Source organism: Natrix helvetica (genome assembly GCF_964273705.1).
Source record: "Natrix helvetica genome assembly, chromosome: Z".
In the NCBI taxonomy this organism is placed as follows: domain Eukaryota; kingdom Metazoa; phylum Chordata; class Lepidosauria; order Squamata; family Natricidae; genus Natrix; species Natrix helvetica.
The window spans coordinates 61,940,956-61,954,830 of NC_138554.1; the positions used below are offsets into that span (position 1 = coordinate 61,940,956).

General features: G+C 42.5%; 1 protein-coding gene across 3 annotated transcripts in view; it reads left to right on the plus strand.

The window, feature by feature from the left end:
* CEP72 (centrosomal protein 72) overlaps positions 1-11,118 on the plus strand; it is a 41,130-nt gene extending 30,012 nt beyond the window's left edge. For 2 of the 3 annotated variants that reach the window (XM_081971618.1, XM_081971619.1), the window contains exons 11-13: positions 669-795; positions 4,236-4,347; positions 10,043-11,118. In XM_081971618.1, the coding sequence (XP_081827744.1) occupies positions 669-795; positions 4,236-4,347; positions 10,043-10,193 (390 nt within the window). In that variant the 3' untranslated portion in view covers positions 10,194-11,118. The remainder of the gene's footprint in view (positions 1-668; positions 796-4,235; positions 4,348-10,042) is intronic. The other variant, XM_081971620.1, reaches the window with a different exon arrangement.
* Positions 11,119-13,875: the final 2,757 nt, after the last annotated feature.

Sequence of the window (13,875 nt, forward strand, 5' to 3'; positions counted from 1 at the left end):
CAAGACATCCCCCCACCCACTGAGATATCTCATGCTCAATTTACAATCCTTGGGGTCCCCATAGTTACTTCCTCTTCCCCTATCCTGGCCTGTCAGGTCTCCCACTGGGCCTGCTTTGCTAACCTGCCAGATTCCAATTGCCTTTCCCCATCCTGTTCCAATCGCTCATTTATCTTCTCAAAGATCTCCAGTGTTCCAGAACAGGCTGACCCATGTGCAGAAAAGGGCTATCTTTTATTTAGATGCTAGTAAAGCTAAAGGAATGCAAGAACTAAGGAAAACAGCTTTGAAGTGTCTGTGTAAAAGACAGCCACTTTTCTGCCAAGAGGCCAACATCCCTGCAGCTTCATTTGGTCTCAACCTGGATGGCACCATGGATGTCTTCTGCTTGCTGCTGGTTTGAATGAGTGGTTTCAGGGATTGGGACACGAAGGCAGCAGCCACAGCCAATCAACATGGAACTTGTTTCCTTTGTCTCATCGGTCTGAATTACAAAGCAGGCCCAATACATTTATTTTAATTTTATTTCCTAAGTGAAGACTTTTTCATTTATTTCTATTAAACTTGATTCTTTCATTTTTTGCTTATTTTTCTAACTAGTCACAAAATTTAAAATTTGATTTTAATTTAATTGTGTTCATATATTTTCTTTACTCTCCTAACCTTAGGATGCACTGAAGCAATATTTAAATAAGTTACTGAAAGAAAAAGAAGGCTTAAAAGTTCATAAATTCAAAGTGGAAGAAAGCATTCAGTTTTCAGATACTGCTGATACAACATCATTACAGATTACTGGTAAATTCTGGGAAAATTTTGTTCCAATTACCTTTTCATTGTCAGATTATAGGTAAACTTTAATTATAATCTTTAACTATATATACTAAAATACAAATAATCATTGCTAGTTTTACTAATATTGAATATATTGTAGAAATAGAAATAAGTAGATATTTTTTCTTTGTTTAAAAAGTCAGAGTCTAATTAACAAGTTCAGTTTGCTGAAGCTTTGCTTCTACTCTGAGCCTCCTGAAAGATGGGATCTAGTGTTGTGATCTCATAGAATCCCTTCATCTAAGGAAATTCTTAGTGAATCTCATTTTTCATTGACAGTTCTTATCAAAATTGATTATTTATGTTTTAAATATCAATATTAACAAGAATTTATTATCAAGGGAATATACTAATGCATCCCAGAGTTTTGAAGAAGCTGACAGAGGTGATATCAGAAACATTGAACCATTCAAAGATCCTAGAGCACTGGAGAACTACCAGAGGATTGGAAAACTGCTGATGTGGTTCCCATCTTCAGAAAAGAGACAAAGACAGATCCAGGAAACTACAGACCAATCAATCTAACATCAATATGCAGGAAGACCCTGGAAAATATAACATTGTGAAACACATTTTTGTTTCCAGCTTACCAGTGTTATATTTCAATTGCTTATGTGTAAAGAGCTATGCAAAAACAGCTCTATTCATCACAAAAAAATGATTTTGTGACTACAAGCTACAAAAGTTTCATATTTGTAGAGACAAAACAAGAGAATTTTTTTTATCTTTTTAAACAATTAGAGAAAGAATAATATATGGCAAATATTGTTAAATATTCAAAAGGGTTCAGAAATGATTATACTGCAAACCACTTTCTCGAAGAAACTCCTAAATATAGCCCCCCCATCATGTTCTCCTATGCGCTGCTTGGAGAGTCCAAGCATGGGTTAAATTAGTCTGGTTGCCCAAGGACTGAGTTCAAATTCTTTAGCCACGCCTCCTGTTCTTCCTCAAGGACAGTTTTTTAACTCAGTCTGGCCCATTTAGGATGCAATTAAGTGAGCTCCAGCTGTATTAATTAATTTGGCTTGGACTCTCCAAATTGAGCACAGATTTATTGTTTTAGTTTGTTATTTTCCTTGTGTGTATTTTCTTTTTGTCTTTTGCTTTTGAATTGGATTGGAGCAAACTATTGGGGAGTGATTGCCTTCCGTGCCTTCTGGTCAGAGGCTTGACTGCTTAGGGGAAGCTGCAAGTGTCTGGTGCTGTGGACAGCTTCCCCTGACCATATTTTTTAAAGTTGTCAGCTTGGGATTTTTTTTTGCGGTGAGCGCAGCTGCAGCCACCATTTTGAATTCACCCTCCTTCTGCATGTGGTGGCCAGTTGCAAGCCTCCACTTCGTGTGCTTTTGTTGGCGATGCTGGTCTGCACTGCTCGTCTCCTGGAGGATCACCACCGGGTGGTGTGTGGGCATTGTTCGGGTTGCCGGCAACGCTGCTACCACCCAAGCCTTTAGTTTTTTATTCTGGGTGGCCGTGCTGTTTTGGCCACCATGTGGTCACTCTACAGATCCTCCACTTCTCCACCAGAAATTGCCGTGCAGCCTCCGCCTTCTGTAGCAGCGCCAGTGAGGTGAAGAGAGACCACGTGGCTACCGAGGCTGCAGGAACCACACAGCTGCATTTGTTTCTTCTCGGCCGGTGTTTCCCAGTGCGAGCACCTTTCTCCCTTGGCTCCTGTGAGAGGGTTGCAACCAGCTAATCCATCCAAGCCTGCATCGGCTGGCCAAACGCTGGAATGCCTACCACCGCATTGGAGTATCTGGGGCCTTCAGGACACAGTAGTTCTGGCCCGCCTGGGGCCAACACCAGGGGCAAGGCCAAGTAGAGGAGCAGGATGGCAGGCAAGGGCAAGGCCTCAGGGGAAGCAGCCCCAAAGACCAAGCGGCAAGGCAGATCTGTGGGGCTTCAGGAGGAGAGAGATCTCTCCCCCATTAATCGCCCAGACCCCCTGCAGGAGTTGGAGGAGGATTTAGATTTCTCCCCTGATAATTCAGAGGTGGGGCCCAGCTCTCCTGGTCATTCTTTTCAGTTGGAGCCAGACTGAGTCTCCTCCTAGGCTTTCAGGCCCAGAACCTTCTTCTCCGCCTTCTTGGGCTAGACATCCTTCAGGGAGGATAGGGGCCTAGTGCTTTCTTCTGAGGTGCAGGAGGTGATTGCACATGCCATTTCACAGGGGATAGCCGAGGGACTTCAGCACAAGTATGGCCAATCAGAAGGCAGGCGCAGGAAGGACCCTGGGGCTTCCATGTGCAGGGTGAGGCACACATCTATGGCATCTTCTGCCATCAGCGAGTTTTCTGTAGGAGATGAGCAGGATCAGGATGACCAGGAACTGTCTGAGGATGAAGATCTTCCTCCAGACACCCCTGCCTTCTCGGGGTTGTTCAAACTCACTACATTCAAGTCCATTTTGCATAAGGCAAAAGCCGTCATGCAACTTGGTGTGTCCTTCCAATCCCAGGGACAATATGTTCAAAACGCAGGCCCCTGCCCAGGAAGTTGTCCCTGTGCCTGAACTGTTTATGGAAGTGGTGCAATGCCAATGGTCAAATATTACTATTAACTATTCTGTTACTCAGCAATTAGACAAATAAAAATGTTGGTGTAACACTTGTACTTATATATTTCTATGACTACTCCTAGAAAGTGTTAGAAACTTCTAGAAAATTTCAAACATTCTAGAACCATGATGGTGAACCTATGGCACATGTGCCACAGGTGACACGCGGAGCCATTTGTCAGGGCAGACAAGGCATTGCCTAGTCAGCTTCGGCCTTCTTTTGAGGCCATTTTTTGCCCTCCAGAGGCTTTCCTGAAAAAACGGCGCGCAGGGCCGTTTTTTGTCCTGCGGAGCCTTCAGGGGCCTTCAGGAGGCTTCTTTGAAGGCTCTGGAGGGCAAAAAATGACCCTATGGAAACCAGAAGTCACTCATTTTTTGCCCTCTGGAGCCTTCTGAAAGCCCCCGAAGGCCCCTGATAACTCACAGTCCTTCCCTTTTTAGGCTAGACGTATCTATTTCTCTCAATTGTTGACCATATGGTTTAACTTCCAGACCACTTGTGATATTTGTTGTTGTTCTCTGCACTCTTTCTATGGTCTCAATTTTTTTTTATTCTGGTTACCAGAATTTAATTCTGACAAGATCAAAATAACTGATCAGTGAAAAAGGTACTATCTTATATTTGATTCTCCTAAAGGTCAGATATACCACAGGCTAGTCATGGTACATACTCAGATGGCTACCTGTGTAAAATGATTTGGAGAAAAATAAAAACTGGAAATTCATAAACAAACTCATAATCTTTCTCATGTTTCTTTTCCTTTATAGTTTTCCAACTATTCCATATGTGGTGTTTGTGTGTTTGTAACTCTAGTTCTTTTTTTTTTTACTCTTGCATTAGATTTTGAAGACCAACATCAACTTTTAATTGATGAGAATGCTAGTATGAAGAAACATCTCCAAAATTTTAACAAGATGCGAGAAATGACAGAGATGTTACAGGAAAGCCATAGGTAAGGAATCCCAAATTTTGCTCTTGCATGCTAATATTTAACAGTAATTTTACATCCCAGAAATCGCACCACATTCTTCAGTTCCTTCCACCCAAAATTTACTTTATTCAACTTAACTGTCACTCATTTCCAATTGACTTTGAACTATTCATAGCTTAAAAGGAAAGCATCACAATGCAGTCAAAAGGATAAATATACAATATAACAATAAAGAAGCTGGAAAATCCACTCTTTCTATTCTTACCTGTTCCTATTCCATTCAGTCAGGAGTACCTCTATATTCAAACATCAGCTTTGAAGACAAGCATTGCCAAAAACTGAGTGGCATCACAGAATCCCTGGAGCAGAAACCAAAGATGTAACTGAGTACCTTACTGAAACAATCAACCCCATGAATTACTGCCCCTTTCTTTTCCTACACGTGAGGACCAATGACCCAACCATGAATTTGAAAACAGTAACAACAGATTATGAACAGCTAGGGAAGAAAGTTAAATAACTAGAAGCACAAGTGGCGTTTTCATCTATACTCCCAACAAAAGGCCAACATCCAATGAGGGAGCATGGTTTAAAAACAAACCACTTACTTTAAAAAGTGTTTTGTCAATAGAATTTCAGTTTCCTAGACCATGGTCTGCAGTACCTACATGAAGGACTACCGTGAAGGGATGGAGTGAATCTCACAAGAACTGGAAAGAATATATTTGGAAAACAATTGGCTCATCTTATCAAAAGGGCTTTAAACTAAAATGGGGGGGGGCAATCTTCTTGACCTTGAGAACCTAATTCCAAGCAAAAACCACTAGATAACCCAATCACATAAGGAGGAAGGAAGTAAAGAGAAAAAAGAAGTAAAAAAAGAAAAACACAATGAAGTAGAGAGTGATGAAAAGAATGGAAATTCCAGTTACTGAGAAATATAAGAAACATACTCAAGACCCATAAATAATTCAAATGCCCATATACTAACACTCAAAGTTTAGGGAATAAACAGGGTTAATGAAGTATTAGTATATGAAGGCAGATATGATATAGTTATCATTACTAAAACTTGGTGGATAAAATACAAGACTGGAATGTACTGATGGAAAGATACAAACTATTCAAAACAAAGAGACTTAACAAAAGAGAAGGTGGAGTTGCAGAATATATAAAAGATCACTACATCTCTACAGAAATAAACAAAACCAAGGATAAAAACCACCTAGAATCCATATGGTCAATATAAAAGGGAGGAAAATGGCATTGCTATAGGCATATGCTACCAACCAAGCAGAGGAAATAGAGGAACTATTTGCTAATCAATTAACAAATGTATGCAGGAAACATACCAAGTAGTAATGGGAGACTTTAACTACCCTGATATTAACTGGGAGACAAACTCTGCAGCAAGTGAGAGATCGAACACATTCCTAACCAACTTAGCTGACAACTTTGTCATCCAAAAGATAGAGGAGGGAACTAGAGGAAAAACTACAATGGACCCAATTCTTACTAATAGAGAAGAAGTGATAGAAGTTGCCAGAATCATGGGCCACAGTGACTAGGTCATACTGGAATTCAATATAATGCAAACACAAGGAACAGACTATAATCCAACCAGTACCTTAAACTTTAAAATAGCTTATTTTAACAAACTCAGAGTCTAAGCAAAATTTCATGCATAAAAATCCTAAAGGGGAAAACAAGCATAAAAATCCTAAAGGGGAAAACACGTCAAAAGTGTGGGAAACATTGAAAAATATTATCATAAAAACCCAGTCCAACACAATACCGCTGAAAAAGAAAAACAAATCCAAGAAGAACCAGCATCTGATAAACTGAAAAACAAAAAGGATAAGTACAAAAAATGGAAAGAGGGACACATAACTAAGGCAGATAGCCTGAATCTGCAAAGATGAAGTTAGGAAAGCAAAGACTCAGAATGAACAAAGATTTGCAACAAAAGGAAAAGATAATAAAAACAAATTTTATTTCAACATATAAATAACAAGAAAAAAGTCAAGGAAACAGTTGGTACACTAAAGAGAGAAGATGGCAAGGAAGTAACAGACACTAGAGAGAAAGCAGTGTTGCTTAACTCATTCTTTGCATCAGTCTTCACACAAAAAGCCCAATCTACCAAAAACATAACTATGAAAGACAGATTAGAAATAAAAATTAAAATAAACAAAATGGTAAGAGAACACCTGTCTGACCTTGATTGATATAAATCACTGGGACCTGATGAATTACATCCCAGAGTTCTAAAGGAGCTGGCAGATGTCACCTCATCAGTGGTGGGATTTAGCCGGGCTGGGCTGGTTCGGGTGAACTGGTTGTTAAATTGCTGGCTGGCCCCACCCCTAACTGCCCTGCCCTTCCAGGAGTCCCTATGTGCCACGTTTTGGCTCCCAGGTAAGTACAGGGAGGCCTACTAGGCACAAAATGGGGTGCAGGGGGGTGCAGCATGACCCCAGGGTCTGTTTTTGCTCTTGGGGTGGCAGGAGGCTAAGTGCTGCCTGTCACACACCCTGGCCGTGGCCACCATGGGTACATCCACCCAGCTGATCATTAGGGAGCCAGTTGTTAAATTATTTGAATCCCACCCACCACTGAAAGCATTGTATTGTATCTTTAAAAAATATTGGAGCACCGGTTGAAAAATGCTTGTTGGTGGTGCCATTAAAAGTACAAATAACAGAGGTGACAAGGAGTTGTCTTGGAAGATTCCTCATTTGATTACAACTTCACCAAGTTCTTCTCCACAAGCCATCAACTTAGTTTGCTGTAGCTTCATATAAATCTTCAGCAATTTCTGAATGTTGCTGCTAATTCCAAAAATGTCTAAGAATTTCTCAACCCAGCTGTGTGGAACAGAATCAAATGTTTTCTTATAATCAATCCAGGAGGTGAACAAATTTATTTGTCTTTTCTTTTAATTCTTCAAAACCAGTTTATCAATCATCAGTTGATCTTTAGTTCCTCTTGAATTTCTGCAGCAAACTTTCTGTACAGGTAGTAAATCGCTGTTTTGTAGCTATCCATAAATTTGGTTTGCAATAATGCCTGTAAGTAATGTGTATGTTGTTGGCAGGCAAGTGACTGGCCTGTAATTTTCTATATCCTTCCTAATCAAAAAGGTTCTTTCAGTTGTTAGCCATTTTTCACTTTTTGGTGCTTTCAGAAACTGATTCATTTGGTTTGCTAATGTTGTATGCAAACCTGTTAGTGATTTCAATCAGAATCCATGCAGCTCATGTCAATGGAGATCTCAGTCATCCAAGTCATATCCTAAAGGTCATGTCATTACTGAAAAAAATTTCTTGGATGAGAAAGAAAATCTCTTTAAGGAAAAACAAAGAAAGCCCAGTTGCCTTTTGAAAAAGCACCTTGGGATAATCAAAACAGTTCATGTCCTGGAGTTCTAGATGATCCATTGCTGGAGGTTTTCAAGAAAAGACCGGACAACCATTTGTCTGAGATTGTATAAGGATTCCTGCCTTGGGCAGGAGGTTGGACTAAAAGACTGTCAAGGGTTCTCCCAGCCCTATGATTTTTTGATTCTATGTCTAAGAATGAAAGCTTAGTAGTAGTGTTCCAATACTTGGAGTACTGTCACACAGGAATGGTGTGGACTTGTTCTCCATAGTGCCAGAAGATAGAACAAGAACCAATGAGTACAAATTTTAAACTTGAACTAACAAGAAACTTCCTAATAGTAGAACTGTGCAACAATTTGGTTCCTGAAGCACCCTTACTGGAGGTTTTTGAAAATAATTGAACAGCCATTTGTGTAAGATAATTTGAGGATTTATGTCCGGCACAGGTGGTTAGACTGGAATATCTTGACAGGCCCTTATCAATGTTCCCTCTAATTTTTTTTCAGTGTGAGCAGAAAAATATAGTGTTTGAGCAGCACATTTTCATGCCTGAGCACCTGAATTTTTTTCACAGATGTCACCTAAGACAACAACGAAATCAGTATTATTTGAAACTCAAAGTTATGTTTATTCAAGGTACCCGCTTAATTCAAAGTGTTATATAATATCAGTATCACTTAACAACGCTCCTGATTAGCAACAAAACGTTGGTTCAGAAACTGCCATTTGAAGTGCGCAAGTCTTAAAGCTGTCAAGTTACAAGACCTTTGCACCCCTAACCCTTTAGAAAAGCTCCCCCAAGAGTGTTCAAACTTGACAGTTTTGAAGACTTGTGGACTTCAACTCCCAGAATTCCTCCTCCAGTCATGTTGGCTCAGGAACTCTGGCATTGAAGTGCGCAAGTCTTAAAGCTGTCAAGTTACAACAACTTTGCACCCCTAACCCTTTAGAAAAAAACCCCAGGGGTGTTCAAACTTGACAGCTTTGAAGACTTGTGGACTTCAACTCCCAGAATTCCTCAAGTCATGTTGCTCTTTTGCCTCGGTGCCGTTCTGGCTACCTCCGTCCAGACCTGGCAGCTGCAGCAACATTATCAGCCTGGATCTTCTCCAACTTCAGTTTTTTCACTGGGGGCAGGGCCGCTACTGAAGATGCCAACGAGCCCCCACCGCCACCAGAATACCTGCTGCCGCTCCTCCTCCAACAGCACCACCACATTTGCCGCCCGGCGCTGCAGCTGAGGTGAAGCCGCCAAAGCTCCCGCCGGTGCCCTGCCCTTGGCACCAGTGGCGGTGCTTCCCCCTCCGCTCGGAGCACCTGAGCTGGGCCCCACATTATCCCTGCCGCCTCCTCCTCTGCCACCGTGCTTTTGAGGAGCCATGAAGCCTTATTTTTCCTGCTCCCGCCCCCTCTGCCGCCTTCCTACTGGCTCCTGCGATGGCGCCATCGGGTTCCTCCTCACCACCTCACTTTTGCCAGGGCTCCGGCCCCCTTTTCCCCTCCCGTGGTCGGTTCGCACCTGCCGTACAGCTCCCGTCCCGCAGGGAAAAAAAGGCCTCATGGCTCCTCAAAAGCAAGGCGGCAGAGGAGGAGGCGGCAGAGATAAAGCGGGGCCCAGCTCAGGTGCTCCGAGCGGTGGGAGAGGCACCGCCGCCGCTGCCATGGGTGGGGGCACTGGCAGCTTTGGCGGCTTCACCTCAGCCGCAGCGCTGGGCAGCAAATCCAACAGTGCTGTTGGAGGAGGAAAAGGAGGCGGTGGCAGCAGTTATTCCGGTGGGGCGGGGGCTTTAGCGGCTTCACCTCAAACTACGCAAACTACCATCAGTTGCCCTGTGCTCATCAAAGCAAGTCTGTGGAGGTCCTTTGCGGGCGGCCAGTTCTAGCCGCCTGCAAAGGACTTCTCCGCGCTTGCTTTGCTGAATATGGGGCGACTGACGGTAGTTTGAGCAGCGCAGCCGGCCCCTAGGAGGTCCTAGGAGAACAGCTGTGCCGCATAAGCTCCTGCTGCCGTCCTCACCCCCTTGCTCGTGCTAAACCTAACCAGGACAGAAAATCTGAGGCCCCTCAGCTTCCAGAGCCTGTGACATTAGAAATCATTGCGCAGCAGTTGGAAACTGCTGTGCGGTGCTTTCTTGCCACGTGCGCGGCCGCGCAGCCGCGCACCTTAGAGGGAACATTGGCCCTTATATCACTACAATTCTATGATCTACAGTAAGTTTATTGCAAAGTTTTAATTGCAAAAGCTTGTTCTTCCCAGTGGGTTTCATGCCTTGAATTTATTTTCTAATGGAATATATCAGTTAAAGCAAACTTGATGTTTTTATTTTTTGCAGAACATTGATTTCTACCAATGAGCATCTCTTGAAACAATTAAATGAAATGCATCTAAAACATAAAGCTGAGGTGGAGCAGCTACATTGCAACTACAATCAGTTAAAAAAAACAATGGATAATCTATCTCCTAAGTCAAAAAATAAGAATTAATAATAATAATAAAAAATTGTGTAAAGAATGTCTAAATGATACATATTGTTGCGATTAGTGATATGAAAACACTTTAATTGTGAAGTGTATGTTCATTATGTTATTAAATATTGTTTATATTAATAGATTATTGAAAATATTGCATTATTTTAATGCAAATTTCAATAACAAATTTTCTCTTCTTATGTGAATACCAAAAGATGAATACCAAAAGGTGAATTTCAAATATGGATCATGATTTTTACACATATTATTGATACAGAGCTACAATTTCTCATACATTAGAAAAAAAATTGATGCAGTATTGAAATTATTATACAATATTTCATAAAACAGTGCCTACCTATGTTTAATTTGAAATCCTATTGTGCATTCTTTTACTTCTTCATCTTCTTAAAAATATTTGTAAAAATCTGTTCAAATATATTTATGAATGTGTTTGAAGTAGAGGTAGTCCTTGATTTACAATAGTTCACTTAGTGACCATTCAAAGTTACAACAGCACTGAAAAAAAGTGACTTATGACCATTTTTCACACTTGTGATTATTGCAGCATCCCAATGGTCACGTAATTTCATTTGGATGTTTGACAACTGACTCACATTTATGATGGTTGCAGTGTCTTACTAATTTAATAACTGAAGTGATTTACTTAACAAATGTGGCAAGAAAAGTCATAAATCAGGCAAATTTCTCACTTAGCAACATACCTTTTGGGGTCAATTGTGGTTGTAAATTGAGGACTATCTGTAGAATCAAGTGTAATTTTTAATATACAGATAATATTTTCCAAAAGTTTTAAAAGCAATAATAACAGCTGATAAACATTAAATTAGGTAGAGAAAATGAAAATTAAAGCAAAACCGAAAAAGGTAAAAGCACAATAAAATAAGGGAGAAAAAGAGAAAACACATAAAGCAATATATAAATGTATAAAGAAGTAGCTTCCAATAATTTTCACAGCAATTATATATACAATTATATTTTAATTTCTCTCTTTGAATTTACATTATGACTCTCTTATTGACTCGTGACTCATCCTTTCTAATCCTCAAAACCAGCAGGCCCAACCTTTCTGGTTCCATGGACTGGTGTTGATGGAGGGGAGGAGATAGTTTTGCATGTGCTATGTGTGCAAATGAAATTTCGTGCACTTGCTTGCAGCTTGCATGGCTTGGTACTCAATGGGTTGTGGGCCAGTACCAATGCATAGACCGAGGGGCGGGAACATGTGCTCAAAACAATGTCACTTTTTTTTCATTTTTAAGAAAGAGAACTCCACAGAGTTTTCAGTCTCCAATAAATGCAGATATCTCTTTTCTGATCAAAGAAGTTAGTTTGTCCAATTCAGCAAGTTGTGTCAATTTCACCAGCCATTTCTCCATAGTGAGTAGTGCTGAATCTTTTCATACTTATGCATATAATAATCTCATTGCAGTAATCAATTAATTGAAATAATCTTCCATAGCTTTTTTCTGTTCATCCAACAATAATGCTTTCAATACCATTGACCATGATATTCTTCTGGAGCGACTTTGGGAGATGAGTGAGAGGCCTTGTGCTATCCTGGTGCACTTCATTCCTCTGCGGCCACTCTCAGTCAGTATTGATAGGAGGTGAGAGATCCAGTGGGCGAGGGCTGGATCTCTCACCTATCAATACTGACAAGAGTTGCTGCAAAGGAAGGAAGTGCATCAGGATAGCACAAGGCTCGGTACTCTCTCCGCTCCTGTTCAACGTTTATATGAAGCTGATGGGTGAGATCATTTGTCACAATGGACAGAGGTATCATAATATGCTGCTGATACTGAGCTATATGTCTTGGCTCATGGTAAGATAAGCAATGCTGTGTCCTCCCTCTCACAGTGCCTGGAGGCTGTTTGGGGCTGGATGGGGAGCAACAGGTTGAAACTAAACCCTGGCAAGACCAAGTGGCTTTGCGTTTGGGGTTCGTTGCCTCAGAGAGAATTGCCTTTGGTCTTGGATGGGGTGGCACTACCCCAAACAAACCCTGTCCGTAATCTGGGGGTTCTCCTGCACTTGCAACTCCTGCTCAAAGAGCATGTTTGTGGTCATGGCCAGCAGGATCTTTGCACAACTGCGGATTGTGAGCCAGTTATGCCCTTTCCTGGACCAACAATCCCTACTTACAGTCACTCATACCCTAGTCCCATGATGGATAACCTATGGCACGTGTGCCACAGGTGGCACATGGAGCCATATCTGCCAGTACATGAGCTGTCAGCTCCAGCAGGCATGCATGCACCAGCCAGCTGATTTTCAGCTTTCCAGAGGACCAGGGGAATTGCTTTTTTTACGACCATGGAGCAATGCATCCAGATGAGTGTGCCTGGGTCAATACTGTTACTTCAAACCTGGAGGGGGATGCAGCAGAATGGCTGGTGTCTCTCCATGATGAGGGGGCTCCAAAGCTGCAAAACCTGGATGCTTTCATGCAGATGTTGTGAGACAGATTTGAAGATCCTACAGCAGCCTGGCATGCAGAAACCTGTATCTGCTTCATGCAGCACGGCAAGCAGATGGTGGCAGAGTACATCCAAGATTTTCATAGCCTGGCAGCTCACCTGAGAGATTGGCCCAAGTGTATGCTGGTCTACCTGCTAGTTCAGGAGGGGCTGAACAAAAAGTTGTATCACAACTGCCTGTCCCAGGAGGTGCCCCATGACCTTCGAGTGTAGTACCAGTTAGCCACAAATGTGGAGCTCGACCTGATGGAATACTGGGAGCAGGTTGTACATAAGAACAGGGGTTACATACTACCAGTTCTGGCTAGTTCACTGGAACCGATAGTAACAAATGCTTCCATTTCCTCAAACTAGTAGTAAAAACTGCTTTTAAAAAGGTTCCCATGATCGCACGTTGATTGTCACAGCTGATGAACCTTTAAAAAAAACTTTTAAAGGCATTTTTTACTACCTATTCGCCCAACTGGTAGTAAAAAATTGATTTAAAATGTAAAAAAAAAAGGTTCTGACTATCAGCTGCTTGACAATCAGCTGAGCTGGGGAAAAGGAGGAGGAGCTTCCAGAGGAATGGCGGTCTGCCGCTAGAGCTCCGTAGATCCGCGGGGCGCTTTCCGGGGAACTAGGAGTGCTGCCGGTCCCCTTTTCCAGCATGGGGGCGGGGTCCCCAGTAAACAGCTACCCTGGTTTCTTTTATGACCCGAATGGGTCCTCCAGGGTAGCTGGGTGTTTGGAAAAAGCATGAGGAACGTGAGGAACGAACTGAAATGCAGCCGATGGGAGGAGGCGCCCGGAGAAGCCGCAGAGAGGCCGTCTGCGTTTGGAGCCGATTGAAGGAGAGGCAGACGGCCTCAAAATGGCGGACGGAGTGTGCGGAGGCGTACCGATACCAGCGACGCCGAATTTGGACTTTAGGTTGGAGGCTGGTGACCTAGGACCATCTGGGACCGTGGATTGAGGTGGCGAAGGCTGGAAGCGCCGGACGCCAAATCCCTCGGCTTGCAGCTTGCTGTGAGAGGTAGCTGTGGGAGCTATGGGAGGTTTGAAAAGGCTTAAAAACCATGTTGGCCGAATTTGAGAGGATTGGAGACCGGCCGGGACCTTTGAGGCCGGCAAAGACTGGATGGATAGGCTGAGAAGGAAGCTGGAGGCCGATGGGAGGCCGGTGGGAGCGGCGTTGGGGCCTGGAATGGTGGTTT